At 52.3% G+C, this 17,892-nt stretch overlaps 1 protein-coding gene and 1 pseudogene across 1 annotated transcript; both read right to left on the bottom strand.

Moving 5' to 3' along the window:
- Positions 1-10,092: 10,092 nt before the first annotated feature.
- On the bottom strand, positions 10,093-12,743 carry LOC139060550 (uncharacterized; annotated as a pseudogene).
- Positions 12,744-13,639: 896 nt separating this feature from the next.
- LOC139060332 (uncharacterized) lies at positions 13,640-15,865 on the bottom strand. Its single transcript, XM_070539438.1, has 2 exons — positions 14,725-15,865; positions 13,640-14,142 (listed from the first exon to the last, which is right to left on the bottom strand). The coding sequence occupies exons 1-2, from the start codon at positions 15,863-15,865 to the stop codon at positions 13,640-13,642; spliced, it is 1,644 nt and encodes a 547-aa protein (XP_070395539.1).
- Positions 15,866-17,892: the final 2,027 nt, after the last annotated feature.

Consider the following 17,892-nt stretch of genomic DNA (forward strand, 5'->3'; position numbering starts at 1 on the left):
GCTTGTGAGGTAGGGTCTGTGGGTGTGCCACGCAGTGGGCAATCCTGGACCATGTGTTGCAGGGTGTCTGGAACGTCGCAATGGGGGCATATGTGCGAGTACTGCGTAGGATACAGTCTGTGCATGATTATTCCGTGCACGTAGGTGTTGGTCTGTAGGCGGCGCAGGATGACTTCTTCCTCCTTGCTTAGATTCTTGTGTGGCAAAGCGTACGTTCTTCTGCTGAGTCGGTGGTGTTGCAGAAGCTCCGAGTACTTTAGGGCGATGTCATCAACGTTGGTGGCCGGCCTAGTGTGGGATTGCAGGAAAGCCCGGCTGGTATGCTCGCGGGCAGCGGCGTGTGCCGCCTCATTTCCTGTCATGCCCTGATGGCCTGGAACCCAGTCGATGTAGGTGTCGGGGAGCGGGGCGCGTGCGATGTGATTTTTTAGTATCTTGAGCGCTGTTTCTGATACACGGCCTTTTTGATAGTTGCGAGCTGCTGCTTGGGAGTCTGTTAGTATTATTGCTACTTCAGGGCAAGTTGTTATTGCTAGAGCAATTGCCGTTTCCTCTGCAGTCTCAGGGGCTCTTGCTCGGATGGTGACAGCTGCAAGTTCTTTGCCTTGGTGATCCGTGACGCTTAGGGCAAAGGCGTTTCGTTTAATATACCGGGCAGCATCGGTGTACCTCGTATGAGGGTCTCTCCCGTATTTCTTGCTGAGTGCGCGGATTCTGCTTTGGCGACGCTCCTTATGATAATTTGGATGCATATTGCGCGGTATACTTGCAACGCTGATGCAGTCCCGGACTGCAGGTGGGATTCTTGCTTTCTGGTCTGTGTCTGCAATGTAGCTTTCACTGTAGTTGAGGTAGCGCAAAACTGCACGTCCGGTAGGTGTGAGCTTGAGCCGCTCTAGTTGGCTGATCTTATGAGCCTCGACAAGCTCTTCCCATGTATTGTGGACGCCGAGCCGGAGGAGTTTCTCCGTTGATGCCATGGGTGGCAGCGTCAAGGCTACTTTGATTGCCTTTCGAATGACGACATTGAGTTTTTTTATTTCTGCCGGCTTGAGCTTCAAGTAGGGAGTTCCGTAGGTGATACGGCTAGTTAGGAGAGCTTGAATTATGCTAAGCGTGTCGTGCTCCTTGAGTCCGCTTCTTTGGTTTGTGATCCTCTTGACGAGGTGCGTAACTTGTGACAGTGTGCGTTGGAGACGCGGGAGAGTGGCCGCCCCTGATCCGTCCTTGTGGATGTGAAGTCCGAGTACGCGAAGGGAGTCGACTGTAGGGATCTTGATTCCGTTGAGCGAGACGCTAGGATCGGGTTCGATATAGTTAGGTGGTCTTCCTCGTGTCCGTGCTCTCAGGACAAGAAGCTCCGACTTTTCAGGTGCGCATTGGAGACCGCAGTCTCCGAGGTATCTTTCGATAATATCTACGGCTTCTTGTAGATTGCGTTCTTCTTGTCCAGTAGTAGGTGCTTTGGTCCAGAGTGTGACGTCGTCGGCGTAAAGGGCATGGCATAGGTTTGGGATGGCGTTCAGTTGTTTCGGTAGCTTGATCATTGCGATATTGAAAAGGAGGGGTGAAATAACTGATCCTTGTGGGGTTCCTTTGTTGGGTAGCCGAAATTTATCGCTGCGGAGGTTGCAGACGCCTACTGTTGCTGTTCGGTGCGTCAAAAAGCTGCTGATATAGTTATAGATCCGGGCTCCGCAGCCTGTATCTTCGAGGTTGCGGAGAATGGCTTCGTGGCTCACGTTGTCGAATGCGCCCTTTACGTCGATTGCCAGGATTGATGATTTGCGTCTGTGATCGAGGTAATCAAGCAAGTCTTCTTTGAGGAGCAAGAGTACGTCCTGCGTGGACAGATGCTGCCGGAATCCGAACATGGTGTGCGGCAAGTGTCCGTTGTCCTCGAGGTATGTTGTTAACCGGTCGTGCACCATGTGCTCGAGGAGTTTGCCCACGCAAGATGTGAGGGAAATGGGACGTAGGTTTTCGATGCGAAGAGGTTTGTTGGGTTTGGGGATCATGGTGACCTCCGAATGCTTCCAGGCTACTGGTAGGTCCCCCTTTTCCCAGCAGTCGTTGTAGTACTGTAGCAGTGCTGTAGTGGCAGATTGCGGGAGGTTGCGTAAGAGCTTATTAGTTATTCTGTCCTTGCCGGGACTGGTGTTTCTAGTGAGTTTGGCTAATGCTGCGTGGAGCTCTGCCTGGGTGAATGGTCGATCGAGATCTGGGTTTGGTGTACCGCCGTACGCCTTTCGGGTGGCTGATGAAGTGGGCTTGTCGGTGCTAAGTTTTTGCTGAAGCTCACGAAGGAGATCATCCTCCGATCCAGCATGATTGTGGATCAGTCTGTGTAGATCTTGCCTCTGTTGCGTTTTGGTGCGATCGGTAGCTAAGAGAGCGCGTAGGAGATGCCAGGTTTTCTTGGTGCTGAGTGTCCCTTGTATGCTGTCACAAAAGGCGTGCCAATTTTGCCTGCTAAGTTGCTCCGCGTAATCTTGGGCCTGTATGGTGAGAAGGGCGATTCGTTGCTTAAGTTTTCTATTGAGCTTTTGTCTCTTCCACCTCTTCAGGAGGCTTCTTTTGGCCTCCCAGAGATGAAGGAGATGCGGGTCGACTGCGGGGGTGTTGGTGCTTAGCTGGATGGTCTTGGTGTGGTTTTCTGCGGTGATGAGAAGGCCCTTGAGCCAATGGTCGATGTCGTCAATTGTTGTGTTGGCGCTGAGGTTGTCTCTGAAGGACTTCCAGTCTGTTAGTCGAGCAACTCCAGTCTTGTTTGGTTTCCGGTTGTGCGCGATGTCAAGTTGGATAATGTGGCGGTCGCTTCCGAGCGTCTCCGAGAGTCGACTCCACTCGGCCCAGTGGACGTTCGCTGTGAACGTAAGGTCCGGGCTAGTGTCCCTGGAGACACTGTTCCCGACTCTCGTGGCCTGCAATGGGTCGTTCCAGAGGGTTAGCCTGTGGTGTTGAGCAGTGTCGTGCACTCGCGCTCCCTTCTTCGTGGTGCTTGGATAAGCCCATGCTGTATGTGGGGCGTTGAAATCTCCCATTATAACAACTTGATGGCCTTTCGTGCGTTTCCTAAGTTCACGGACAAAGTGGTCGAATCCCGGAAGTTGATCACGAGGAGGGCTGTATATGCTGGCGATAAAGAGACATTGCTGCGTTTTTCTGTCTGGTATGATCTCCACTAGGGTGTGCTCGATGGGGATGTCTTCTATTTCGTGTTCCTGCGTTGTGAGAGTTTTCTTGGTAAGGATGGCTGTGCGTTGAGTTTGTGCATGAGCGATGTATCCTTGAAGTCGGACGTTGTGGGTATTGGTTTCCTGTAGGGCAATTACATCAGGGTAGTCCAGTTTGACAAGTTCTTGTAGGTTTGCATACCGGGGACGGAAGGATCGACAGTTCCATTGCCAGATGCGCAGAGTATTTTGCGGGCTCTTTGTTGTGGTTTTAAGTGTCGCCATCATGAGGATCTTCAGCTTCACAGGCAGCATCATGGTTGGGTGAGATCGAGCGGGAGGCATTGCGACTGTTCGTGCGAGCCTTCTTTCTGCCCTGCTCGGTCGTGTTGAGAAGGCTGTCGAGGTAGGACTTGGTGACATAATTGTTCTTTGCGTGTGCTATGAAATTGTTGACCTGGGCTGTTAGGCCGCTAACCTGGCTTGTGAGAGTGGCGACTTGATTCGCGAGGGTGGTCACTTGGGTGTTAAGGGTCGCAATCTTCTCGACGACAGGCTTGGTGATGTTTTCAATCAGGGCAAGGATGTTCTTTGTGAAGACGTCCTCGAAAGCCTGGAGGTGCTTTTGAACTCTAGCTTCGATAGCGGAATCAACTGCATCCGTGGTTAGCGCTGTAAATGATTGATTGCTTCCATGTTCATATTCTTTGCATCTTTGGAATAGTCTGTCTATGAGACTTTGTTGATTTTGTAGCTTGCTCTCGAGGGCTCTTACGGCTACCGCTTCTGCCGATGCGACGCTGGCACTGCCTGAGCTGCCGGCCACTTCAGCGTAATTCAGGCGTTTTCGGGAACGCGATCGCGATCTTGATCGTGATCTTGACGTGGGTCTGTTATTTCTTGCGGTGCTACTGCAGGCGTTACTTGAGTTGGCGGCGCGTGCACTGGCCACTTCAGCGTAATTCACGCGTTTTCGGGAACGCGACCACGTTCTTGATCGTGACCTTGACGTGGGTCTGCTAGTTGTTGCGGTGCTACTGGAGGCATTACTTGAGTTGGCGGCGCATCCATTGGCAGCGCCTAGTTCAGGGAACTCATCGCGGTTGGAGCTCCATCGACTGTCTCGCTCTTGGATCCTGTTTTGCCATTGCTGTCTTACTTGGTAAGGCGGTGGGTTGGGCTTGAGCTTTTTCTTGCATTCTTTCCCAGCGGTTTCGTGCCCCTCTCCGCAAATCTTGCACGTGGGATGGCAGTCATGGTTCGGGGGTTGGTTTGTTTTGCCACATTTGTAGCAGAAATTTGGGGTTGGTTTTGGGCAAACGTCTTGACGATGTCCGAGGTTGCCACAGGTTCGGCAATACTGAACTGATTTGCGGTAGGGCTTGCATCGGTAGTCGCCGCTCTGATAAATGATGTTGTAGGGGACGTGTGGGCCCTCAAAATAGATGACCGCCGCCGTGGACTGTCCGAGCATGCGGGCGTTGAGGACTGTATAGCGTGCTGGCACTCGAATTCCGTCCATTAGTTCCGCACTGCGAGTCCCAGGCGTGATACCGTAGATAACACCTTTGCTGACATCTTCGGGTAGACGAGAGTTGGCTTTTACGTTGTAGATGTTGCCTCCAAGCTGTATGTTAGTGACCTTGGCTAAGTTTTGAGCGTAGTTCTTGTTTGCTGTACTTGCAATGATGAGGTTTTCTTCTTTTTGCATTTGTACTCGCACGTTGTCATGGAATTCTTTTTGCAATATTCCGCTGGATCTTCCGATTGCGTGAGTGACTGCGATGAGTGACCATTTGGCGAGTTCAAGGCCAGCTTGTGGGCGGTAGACAATCTTGATGTCGTCCAAAGGTAGCGGTGGCATTCTGGATTTGCGCGGCGGTGGCGGCATGGCTGGCTGTTGTGTGGATTGGGTCACTGCGGGGGCTTTGATGCGCGTGATTTCCTTCTTGACTTTCCTTTCCCATGTCAGCCATTGGTCGTTGAGGTCTATGGTTCTGCCGCTGTTTTTATCGTAGGTCCAAGATTGCGCGACGTCGGCTTCTTCCGCTGAGTCTGTATGCATTGCGCTGGTTTCTTCTCGTCGTTCGCTTGACGTCGCGTCCGTCGCGGGTGTTTCTTGGCTCATCTCAAAGTCTGCTTGTCAGCCGCAGCGCCTGCGAGCGCCGAGCCTCCTCTTCGGCTCACAGTGCACGTGCCACGCACGTGCGGCAGCGAGCGCTGTCGAACTCCTTCCACGCGCACCGTGTGCCTGTTGCACGTGCGACGGCGGTTCTCCCCGGCGGGCCGGTGGGGTCTCGCGCGGCGTTAGGCTTAGCAAGGCACGGGATGGTCGGTGAAGATAAAGCTCGAAATCTTGACCAAAACGCACTCACTTTTAAAGTAGGTGGTATCCGCTGGTTCCTTGCAGCTTGCCGATTCTGTCGGTGCAAAATGAAAGGGGTGAGTGGCCTTTCTGTAGAAATGAGCGCAAGACGCAGGAGCCCATGTGAGGCACGTCAGTACTCCACGGCGCCCTAGCGGAGACCTACTCCGTGTGAAGAGAGAAAAAACATTAAAAAAGCCGTTGTCGGGCGGCCCGGCGTGCACGTGGATCTCGAGACACGAGGCGCGAGGCGCGGAGCCTTAGGCAGCTGGGCTCGGCGATCGCGAGTAGGCTTAGCTGGGCACGGCCGTCACCTTGCAAGTTTCAGGATTAGTACTTGCGTGAAGAATAAACTCACGTCGGTGTGCGTTGTCTGTCTGAATGGCGCTTCTTGAGCTGAGTCGAATGCCGCGGACAGTCAAGCGTTGCGAGGGGGCGATCCGCAGGAATTGCAAACTGAATCGGGAGCACATGTAGAGCAAGTCTGCTCTACAAGTAGACATGGCACACAGACACCTAAAGCTAACTACTCAGTACATTTAACAGGTTTGCCGCTCCAGTAGCTAACCTCAGTTGATGTTTAGCAGCACTCACAGTTCCAACCGAAGCAGTTTATTAGGAGTGGTAGCGGCGTGGTTGCGGCGGCTGGCGTGTGGCTCAGCCGCGGGTCACTGTAGCATGAACGGGAGCCGGGCCACTGCCCCGCCTCGGCAAGTAAGGAACGGTGATGACCACCGCAGCATCTCGGCAGAGCCTGTCTGGGCAGCCGAGACCGAGCCTCCGAGTAGAGCGCCAAAACTCGGGATGAAGGACCGGTTCTGCAGGGGCATGAACTGGTTACCGAGCGACGTGGGCCGCCGCTGGTTCCACAGTGGGTAACCAGAGCTTCCCCTGCTGTGCCGCTCCAATCAGCCCTTCTGGCCCTGTCGCTCGCACCGATTTCGCTGTACCGGCTCACCAATCAGGCGCACACTCGTGCTTTTCGGCACCGCACGCCAGCACAAGCACTGATTTCTATGCCCCCGCACTTCGAAAGTCCTCCTCCCACTACAGGGAACAACCTTGAAAACCCATTGATACGAAAATTTGTTTCGACTTGTCGCCGTACCTACGACGCGGTGTCGTATGGCCGGTCATGTATTCTTGAACACAGTAAACGCTTCAACACCCTTGTGGGTGCATGAACGGTGCTTTATTTGTCGCGTACAACTATCAGCCTCATCCTGTAAGCGTAGAGTCAACTTTATTAGAGATGAACAAAATTTTTTTCTTGGCGTCTTCTTTTTTTTGACAAATAATCTTGATGATAGCGGCGGAAGGCAACACAATGACAGTGAGAATTTAACTTTAACTGCTATCATTGTCGAGCGCTGGTGTGAGGTATTTTGACGCGCGCCAGCTCGTAAGAATGGGTACAGTTTTGAACTGTCGCGTCTCTCAGCCAAGGTACAGTTGTTAGCTCGCTGACGCATAAAATAAGTCTTTATTGCTTTACTGCATAAAATTGTTAGCCGATAAACAAACCAATTTTTTTCAGTATTTAGGATAGCGGTGAGAAAAAGTGTAGGAGTTGAAGGCGTCACTACGGGTTTGCTGCACGCTTTGTGCTGTGAATAATTATGAGCACAGACCATTATATGAAAATAAGCGAGAAGTTGGCAATTTCGATAAATGAAATGTTTCTTCCAATAATAAGGTCGCCTACAATATCGTAGGTACACTTGGATTCATTGCACTGAGAAACTAAGATTTGCGGTTCATATTTATGGAAGAGGTGTTTCTTTGCTGTCAATGTCAAGTCAGGCCCCTGCAAATAAATTGAATATGTCTACTTGCGCAATTAACTACAAACAGGTTCAACAATATTTTGCCCAAAGTTTAAATAAGACGTCTTTTAGACATCTGCTTCGAACTATAAGTGCAACATACTGTACATCAGCAAACAGTTTATAGTACACATCAAAGACTACCTATTACAGCCATACGCTGCAGACAGTCTTACATATTCCCCTTAACGTGAGGTAGTAGCTCATTTGTACGGACTTTCAAACCATCATACATTTTTTTTAACCGACACTTTTTAGATGCATTTGTTTCTTTCTTTTTTCTTTATTTCTTTCTCACTTACTTTCCTATTTCAGGCACGGAAGTTACAATACAATGAATAGCCCTTCGTCATCATAGTACTGAGGAGTTGGAGAAAGATTTGCTTTTATGTTATGTTTATCACCAGTCCAACCTATTCGCGACACAATTTTCAATCGTCATTGTTGTTTATCCGGAGCCGCAAAAGCTAAACTTTCAGGGCAGAATCGAGAAGGATACCTTTATGAGCGTTTTTTATCTCTCCCACGAGTGATTTATTACCATATAAATGGGATAGTAAGTGCCACAAATTCTCCTATGAGCAGCTGCTAGAAATACGAAGGGTGCATTACGCTCCAAAGCCGTTGATTATTGCAGAATGATTTAAGTTTACTTCCCGTTTCCAGGAAGGAGAATCTGAGACAGCATTTTTGGGGCGTAGAGCTGAAGCGTTCAGCGGCGTCATGGGACTTTGGGACTTTCCTTGACCGCGCACTTCGGGACCGTTTCGTCACCGTGCTGCGTGACAGATCAACCCAAGCGGAGTTGCTGAAGAAGGGAACCTTAACGTTCACAAGTACATGCGAATTTCCGATAGACAGACATTGTACGAAAAGAAAGCCGAGAGTTTCTTCCCAGCTGTGTTCAATCAGTCAACGCAGTTGGCCGTTAACTAGACAGTGGGAAACGCGTAGAACCGAACAGAAAAGCTTGTATGCCACAATGACGAGTAAACGCGCGATAGTTGTCAGAATCTTTCCGGTGGGGATCTGTCAATGACCTGGCAGTCTGCAAGTTCCGCAAGTGCCGTTGCCGTCGTTGCAAGCGCTACAGACACTTAGCGAAAATTTGCAAGGCTAAGGCAAGGTCTCTACCAATGCAGTGGGCGAAGACAGTGGCAACGAACTGGCGTTACACAATGTTTGCTTGTGTGGGGCGCACAGGGCGTTATGAAATATGTCCTCGAGTGGCAGAAAAAGATGTTCGCATGCAGATAGACAGATAGACAGAATTGTGCCAGAAAGCATGTACAAGAGTTACTGGCCCAGTCTACCTTTAGAGCTCTGTCATTTGTAGTTGAAAACGTATGTCAGTCCTCAGTTCGCAGTTACGGTGAAACCAATAGTTCCAGTGGAGCGTAAGGGTCCATACCAGAAGCTTCCATTAGTGGTTGTTAAAACCCGTGATACCAGCAATACAGCATTGCTTGGACGTGTCTTGCTAGCAGCTCTGATATTGGACTGGTTTAATGCGCACGAGGTACACCAAGATAGTGAGTGCTGCCTTGTTAGTTGAAGGGTATTGACAAGTTTTTGATCAAGCACTTGGTTTAATTAAGAGGTCTCCGATTGAACTAGGGCTCAAACAGGATAGCACTTCTGCCTTTTGCCAAGGGCGCCAAGTACCTTTTGCAGTGAAAGATTTGGTAGCGCAAGAGTTAGAGTCTCTTGTAGAGACCGGTGTTCTTGTACCAGAACAAAAGAACGAACCAGAACAAAGGAACATGGGCCGCGTCCCATGTTGTACCCAAGTCAAAGTACAAACTCAGGATGTGTGGCGACTTCAAAGTTACACTAAATCCGTGTCTGCGCATAGATCATTATCCTCTTCCCATGATCTGTGATCTCTTTGCAACTCTGGCAGGATGCAAACACTTTACAGTACTAGATCTGTCTACTGTGTATCAGCCGGTAGAACTGCAACCTGAAGCACAGTCACTGCCAGTCGTGAACACACATGTAGAGTTGTTCAAGTACACGCGACTACCACACAGTCTTACGAGTACCCCCTCATTGATCCAGACAATCATGGATGATATATTGAAGGGTTTCGACCGTGTTGTGTGCTATTTGGACGATGTATAGATCGCGCGAGTATCATTCGACGACTGTTTTCAGAAAGTACAGAGTGTGTTATCACGATTTCAAGAAAAGGGCGTTCGAGTAAAGAAAGAAAAGTGCATGGTAAGTGATTCCGTGTGCGGACTGCAGGTACGTCTACTTCGGAAAAACCGGCAGCTTCAAAACAAGACTTAAACAGCACAGGAATGACGTCCAGAAACGACACGTTCCATCGAATACCCGGGCCTAACACTGCCCAACCACATCACATACGATTAATGAGGAAAAATATCGCGTGATTGCCAAGGAACAAAATTATTCTTCGCTTCTTTATTTTGAGTCCCCAATGATGCAAACCACGGCACACTCTTTATCGCAACGAAGGCAATGTGCCATCCATGTATGCCAAGTGTCTTAATCATGTTTTGAGCCGCACATAAAACGTGCACCAGCTCTGCCGCTTGTTTCATTGTGAGCGAGGCTCCTGTGTTGGAGCCGAAACATAAATATATGCTTTAAACCATTTCGGTCGGTGTCCGGAACTCTTCCTTTTAAGTATTCATCATTCCGAACAGACGGGTGTCCGTCTTACCCTCGATTTCGTGACCATACTGTAGTAGTAGTAGTATAAGACTTTTATTCAGCCAAAAATTACAGGCCGAGCATATCGACCGCCTGGGCGGCCAGTCGACGCTGTTCTTCTTCACCTTCAGCGCCAAGCCAGTCGAGCCAGGTGGTGATGGAAAGCGAAGGGGGAGGGTAGGAACTTGATTGCTGAGCAGTCGGACAGTAGAATAGGCAATGGGATAGGTCTGCATAAGTAGACGGGCAGTTGGGACAGGAGGGGTCGGAGCGATAGCGATAGAGAAAGAGGCGGGAAGGGGTGACCAGTGCATTCATTTGGATGTGCCGCAGAAGGCGAGCCTCCGGCACAGTGAGTGATGGATGAGGGGGAGGGTAGAGGCGCTTGTCGAGACGGAGCTGGAGGTAAACTTCCTTGATAGTGCGGCGCAGGGAGAGTCCCCCAGAATCCTGCGAGGGCCCCGACCAGGGGATCAACGGTGCCCGGTTAAAAACATCACGGGCGAGCTGATGGGCCAGCTCATTGCCGTCAATCCCCGAATGCCCAGGGACCCAGCGGAGGAAAACGGTGGAAGGTTGCAGTGCGGAGACCGCTCGTTCGACCTCTTGTTGGAGTGAATGGGGTAGGGTGCGGTTCTGTATGTGGCGAATGGCGGCTTGGGAGTCGGTGTATATCGTGTACTCTGGGAGCGAGGGCAGGGAGGGAAATGATTGTAGGGCATGTACAATGGCAAGGACCTCGAGAGAGAGTGCATCCGGAGGATGTAGGTACGGCCCACTCGTGTGAGTTTCAGGTGCTGGGAGGTGGGGATGGTAGATAGCGTAGCCACAGGAACCTCGAGGGGCTATGAAAGAGGCATCCGTGTAGGCTACTCCCTGGGTAGTAAAGAGGGGGGAATGATGCTGCGCGGCCGCGTGACGACGGCCGGCATGCAGGACAGGGGACATATTAGACGGGAGGGGGAGAATGCGAAGATTGGGCGCCGGGGTGGATTTTGGAGAGATAAAGGAGGAAACGGGAATGGGAGAGATACCCGCCTGGGCCAGTAACCACTGACCCTGACGGGTAAGAGAAAGCCGGGCAAGCTAGGAGTCACGGTGGAGAGAGAGAAGAGAACGAAGAGGATGGAAGAGGCCTGTGGCAAAGAGCTTAGCAGTGGAGGTGGTGATAGGGAGGTTGAGAGCTGCCTTGTAGAGGCCAACAAGGGCGGTTTCGAGGGTGTTAAGCTGAGTGTGGGTGAAGGAAACGTAAGGCACAAAGTACAGGAACTTGTTGAGGGCGAGCGCATGGGCAACTCGGCACGCATGAGCCTCGTGGAGGCCCGAGCGCCGAGTGACCACGCGCCGCAGGAGGTGAGTTACCGAGTGACAAGTCCTGACCGCGTGGTGTAGGGCTTGCACATTCTTGGCTGCATGTAACGGGAAGCCAAGAACTTTGCATTGGGGGACAACAGGAATGGGAGAGCCGGAAAGATGTAGGGAGATTAGGGCGTTGTGGGAGCGCTGGTATGAGGAGTAGTTAAGAAGGAGAAGCTCGGATTTCTCCGGAGCAGGTGACAAGCCAGCAGTGGGGAGAAAGGAGTTGATGAGATCGAGGCCACGTTGCAGGGTGTCCTGTACGTGACCGGGAGAACCAGACGAACACCAGAGGGTGATGTCGTCGGCATAAAAGATGTGGTGGAGGTCAGGAATCTGGGCTAGTTGGGAGGCGAGAGGGGTCATAGCAAGATTAAAAAGGATAGGAGAGAGAACAGCACCTTGAGGAGTGCCACGGGTGAGCGGGTGGGTATCGGACAGATGTGTGTCCACTCGGAAACGAGCCACTCGGTTAGAGAGAAAGGAGCGGAGATAAGAGTACATGCGGTGTCCGCAGTCTAGGGAGGAGATCTGAGACAGGATATGGTCGTGGCACACACCATCGAAGGCCTTGCGGACATCAACAGTCACAAGAGCGTGGATCTGGCTGGGATTGGGTGAGAGAAAGGCGTGCTGGAGGATCAGGAACATGTCCTGTGCACAGACGCGCCGTCGAAAGCCGATAAGAGAGTGGGGGAAGAAATCTTTCGCTTCAATAAGATCAGAGAGGCGAGTCAAAGCCATTCGCTCAAGGGTCTTGCCAACACACGACGTCAAGGAGATAGGGCGAAGGTTAGAAAGGGAGGGAGGTTTGCCCGGCTTCGGAATCATAGAAATAAGAGAGGATGTCCAAGCGCTCGGCAAGCAGCCGCTGTCCCAGGCATTGTTGAAAGTCTGAAGGAGGAATTCCTTGGAGTGGTCGGGGAGGTTGCGGAGTGTAGTGTATGTGATGGTATCCTCACCGGGAGCCGAGCGAGAAGCATTAGTAGCCAGGGCAGCTTCGAGCTCCCGGAGAGTGAAAGGGCGGTCGAGGTCTGGGTTAGGATCGCCAGAGTAGGCTGGGTAGGAAGGTGTGAGAGGGGGTGGGAGATACAAAGAAGTGAGCTTGTCAAAGACCTCGGAGGGAGTCCCCTGAGTGAGGGCTTTTGCTAGAGTGGGAGCAAGTGTAGGCTTCGTACCTAAGAAAGATTTAAAAAGGGACCACGTGGATCGCGAGTGTAATGCAGAATCGAGGCCGTCACAAAGCGCACTCCAACGAGAATGCTCGAGGGACGTGCCATGGGCGACTATCTCGGCCCGCAGAGCAGCAATCCGAGAGGAAAGTTGGGCATTCTTGGGTTGGGAGCGCAAAGAACGTTGGGGACGTTTCATCCGACGCCATAAACGGAGAAAGTGAGGATCCGGGTCTGGGATAGGATGTCGTGAGCGAACGCGACGGCTACTGGTCGAAAGCGCAGCGGAGATGCGCGACGTCCAGTCATCGTAAGATTCAAAGGAGGCGGAAAGGAGATTAGTGCGAAATGCGTGCCAGTCAGTGTGAGTGGTTGAGTGCGATCGAGGGATGTGGGAAAGTGAAGCGGTAATATGAATGAGGAAATGGTCGCTGAGGAGTGTTTCAGCTGTGACCTGCCAGTGAAAGGAAAGGGAGCCCCGAGAGAAAGAGAGGTCGGGTGTCGTGGAGCGCTGTGAGACAGTGCCCGCTCGAGTAGGGGAGCCAGGGGTATTAAGAAGGGTGAGGTGGCGTTCCTGGGCAAGACAGTGGAGAAGGCGGCCGGGCTTGAGGGTCTGGGGGTAGCCCCAGAGCGTGTGAGGGGCGTTAAAATCGCCCCCAAGGAGGAGATGGGTGGTGGCGGGAATAGAATGAAGGAACTTGCCCAAGGCAGTGAACAAAGAGGATGTGGCAGGGGGATTATAGAAAGACATAAAGGCGAGTGAGATGCGCGGTGAAGGTCGGTAATACACAACACCAACTAAATATTTACGGAGGCTGGAGGGGATATCAAGTTGCTCGACGAGGACGTCGCTGCGTACATAAATGGACGCAAGCGGCGTGCCCGTCGTGGCATGGTAGGCGCGGTAACCTGGGACGGTGCGGGCCGTCCGAGTCTCCTGGATAAGGAGAAAATGGGGCAGGGAAGGGCGGGTGAGGAGATACTGGTGGAGGGGGGTCTTATTGTGGCGAAGGTTTCGACAGTTCCACTGCACAATCTCGAGGTCCTCTCCAGGCGCCATGTTTACGATAGATTAGAGGTAGAAGAGTTTGCGGGGACACGTTCCTTCTTTTTGGCCGGGGGCAGTGACTCCTGGAGGGAGCCCAGCATAGAAGCGAATGATTCCAATTGCTTGGATTGGGTTTGGAGGGTGGTGAGGATCTGGACAATCGAAGTTTCGAGCTGAAGCAAGCGAGTGTGGTGTGCAGTGGTGGTGGTTTCTACCAGGTCAGCCAATGGGGCGACCTGGGCGTTAGGGGACGGGGTGATGAGCGTGGCAAGGTGCTCATTTAGCTTGGTAAGCTGGGATGTAAGAGAGGAGGTTGTTGTCTTTAGGGTTTGTGTCAATGCGTGGATTTGCTGTTGTAAATCTTGGGAGATGTGCTGTTGTTCGCGCTGGTGACGCTCAAGCATTGTGAGCCGGAGATCGAAGGAGCGGTTCTCGTCAGTCAGGGATGGCGAGGGTATAGTAGAGGAAGAAAGGGATGCTTGCACCGAGGGCCCTTTGACTATAGCGGCGTAGGAGCCTGGAGGTGATGGAGCCTGACTTGACGGAGATGCATGATTAGCGAAGGAGGCGGAAGAAGGGGTGGGCTTCGTGGCCCTGCGCAAAGCTGTGCGACGGAGAAACGCGGCTCTGGCACACTCGCGTTGTTTAGCGAGGAGGAAGGGGCAGGTGGGGTCGAGAGAGGGATGTGTGTTTACCTGGCAATGAATGCACCATGGTTGGGCACACGCGTGAGCGGTAGGATCTGCGGGTAGGGGTGCAGCACAGCGGCGGCACTTGGCCGGAACGTCGTGCTGAGGGCATTGGTGAGCACGGTGTCCCAGAGCAAGACAACGGGTGCATGTGGGGGGCTTAGGCTTATGAGGGCGGCATCGGAAAGCGACGCGTTTAAAATATACGAAGTGGGGTATGACGGTGCCAGCGAAGGTTATGAGCACTGATTCTGTGCTGCCCATCATACGAGCAGCGAGAATATCAGTCGTGTATGATTCAAGGTCATGCATGAGCTGAGTAGGAGTAAAGTGACCACCAACGTTATGAATGACGCCGAGGCAGGAAATGGGAGGATTGGGGGCATATGTTTTGACGGTGATTGGCTTACCGTGGAGCTGAAGATGCGTGAGAGAAAGTAGGAGTTGGGCGGTGAGAGGGGAGTGTGTTTTCAGAAATACAAGGCTCTGAGCTGGCTTGGCCTGAAGGGTGATCTCTGCGCTGGTTTTGGAGGAGAGATGTGCGGCGGAGACGATGGCGGCAAGCAAGTCGTAAAGAGGCAGCTTGGGAGTGAGGGTACCGGGCGGAAGTTGGATCCCAACTGAGATGAGCTCGGTGCGAGGGCGGGCGGCGGAGGCAGGTTTGCGGCTGGTACTGACGGTGCTCCAGCCGCTTTCTAATGATGGCGTATTATGGTCGTTGTCTGGGGACGACGTGAAATCCATCTCCGCCGACGAGTCGTCAGCCGGATACACATTGGTCAAGGAGGTAGGGGCGACAGAAACACATCTCGAAACATTGGGAATGACGTTGGTGGGCGTAGAGTTTGCACTGTCCAGCACGGCAGAAGTGGTGGATCCGGTGGGAGCGGCTGCAACAAGCGCGTTCAGCTGCGATTCTGATGTCTGATTGCAGCACTTTACAACAGGCGCCAATGTGGCCGGAATAGACGCGGCGGCATCCGTGGCGGCGACGGTGAACGCTGCAGGCTGCGACACGTTTAGTGGTCCGAGACTCTTGGCGTCGCTGACAGCGTGGAACTTGGTCGTAGGAGGCATTGAGGCGACGAACGCCGACTGCGACGCGGCGGTCGAGTCAGAGCTCTCAGCGTTGCTCACAGCGTTGAACGTGGCCGGAATATGCACGGTGGCGTGTGCGGAGTGCAGGAACGCAGCCGGTTGAGGCAGGGCTGCCGGCTTAGAATTAGGCACGTCGCTGGTAACATTCAGCGTTGACAGAGTAGGCTCAGTGGCACCGGCGGCGGTAGAAGAGGAGGCCAGCGGGGCATTGGTGGCTGTCGGCTGGCGGGTCTTCGTGAGACGCTGCATGTCAGAGGTGCAGGCGCGGCGAGTTAGGGTTAGCGCGGCGCCGCGCCGCTTCGTAGATTTGGAGGGGCCTGGAGGGCCAGCCTGGCGTCGGACCGGGAGTCGTATGGTGTCCACTTGTGGCGGAAGTCTTCGTGAAAAGATGAAGAGTAGACCCAGGGGCGGGCAAGGCCCTGGACCGGGCCAAGGACGGGTGAAAACCACCATACTGTGCTAGTGTTATACTTTTCCACAAATTAGGAAAAGACGAGAGCCCAATTGCTTGCTCTCCAGAGCATTGAGCAAGGCTGAACAGGGCTACGCTCATATGAAAAAAGAATCCCTTGCTGCAGCATTTGGGCTCAAAATGTTCCATAAGTACCTCTATGGTCGTACTTTTGGCACATGGCAAGCCCGTACCGGTGATATTGGTAGCAAGGATGCAACGCTGGGCGTTATTGCTAGCAGCATACAATTACCAGTGGGTGTATCGAAAAGGAGGTGTTGTTAGAAATGCTGGCGCTCTTACGCGCTTGCCGTTGCCAAACGAGAAATGTGTTTCGGATTATGTCCTTTTCTTTTGCGTTGTGGGCCAGGTATCATTATGTGCTGCTGATACACAGCAGGAAACTGGCTGAGATCCTGTTTTGTCAAAAGCGCTTGACTACACATTGAATGGCTGGCCAGCGCACGTGACAGATAATGCTATGTCTGCTTACTTGGTTAGGCGACATGAATTATATCCATCTATGAGCAATACGTCTCGTGTGATAACCGTGCCATCATCCCTGAATGTTTACGGGCGAAAGTGTTCTGCCTATTACGCGGAGGTCACCCAGGCACGACGCGCATGAAAATACTTGGTTGTAGCTGTATGGTGGCCGAGGTAAGATGAGGACATTCATTGTCTAGTTCAGCGATGCAGTCCTTGCCAGTTGACACACACGAGAAGGGCCATTGCTGGCATGGCCGACGCGCAGGTGGCAGCGGGTGCATCTGTTTTCGCAGAGGACCAGTGGTTGTTGGTGTTAATTGATGCGCACTCGGAGTGGAGGGCATCCTGGTGACACTAACGACAACCGACAGAACTATAAAAAAAAAATGCGCAGTGTTCTGCTGCATACGGACTTCCGGAATGGACACCGTTCACGACTACTGTATTCAGTAGTTTCCTTCGCAACAACGGCGTGCGTCATACTAGAACGTCGCCCTGCCATCCAGCATCCAATGGAAGCGCTGATCGACTCGTGCAGACCGTAAAGAAAGATCTGCTTCCACAACTATGTGACAAGAAAAAAAAGGAGGGTGCGAAGAGAAGCTTAGAGCATCATTTAAATTTGTTTCTTTTCAGGTACATAATTACACCTACTGCATCCACGGAGACGAACACTGCAGAGTTGTTCCTCTCGTAGAAGACACGCACCCATCTTACCTCCCTGCAGCCGAATCCAAGAGACCGCATGCATGAGCGATTCCGCAAGCCAAAGAATACGCTACGGGAAAAGCGAAGAGCCTGGTCGTCATTCAGGCTGAATGACGCAGCCCTGGTGCGGGGTCTTCGCTCCGCAATGACTAATGGCTCCCCGGTGTTATAAAATAGCGATGCAGTTCTCCAACGTATGTACATCGTACAGGTCGGTCAAGAAAGCAGTTCGCTCATCTGGACAACTTATTCCCGTCCATGTTGGCTGAGATCGAGCCACTAAATATGGGGATTCCACCAACGTTTACAGAGCCTAGTTCTGAATCGCCTGTTTCGTCCCCAGATACTTCTTTAGAGTCTCCAGAGTTGCAACCGGAACCAGCGGCGCCTTCAGAGAACTTTACGTTTTCATCCCGCGCTTTTATACCGGACCACAGCGTTGCGATACAGTAGCTGCAAAGAAACACCGCGTTGGTTCCGGGGAAGCAAGCTCTTCGACGCAGCACCTGTGCCAGAAAGCCTCCTGATCGGTACAAACCAAACAAAGAAAAAAAGAGGGAAGGAGTGTTGTTTTATCCGAGACGCGTTTTGGCTTTCAGCCATTTGGCGTCGTTCTGTTGTGCTATCAGAGACGTGCTCTCGAGTCGCTCGTGCGGCGTCGCTGCGCTGTTGCTGCGACGCAGTTGTGTGCGCACGTGTCGTGTGCCTTCCGGCGTTCTGCTTGCTGGCGTGTCTACATAAGCATCCGGCACTGCTGTGTTTGTCGCTTATTCTTTCTGAAATCGCCTAGCTTGCCGAATAAACTGTTTTTTCGTTGCTCTGACATTGGCCT

The sequence above is a fragment of the Dermacentor albipictus genome, chromosome 5 (genome assembly GCF_038994185.2).
Source record: "Dermacentor albipictus isolate Rhodes 1998 colony chromosome 5, USDA_Dalb.pri_finalv2, whole genome shotgun sequence".
Lineage (NCBI taxonomy): Eukaryota > Metazoa > Arthropoda > Arachnida > Ixodida > Ixodidae > Dermacentor > Dermacentor albipictus.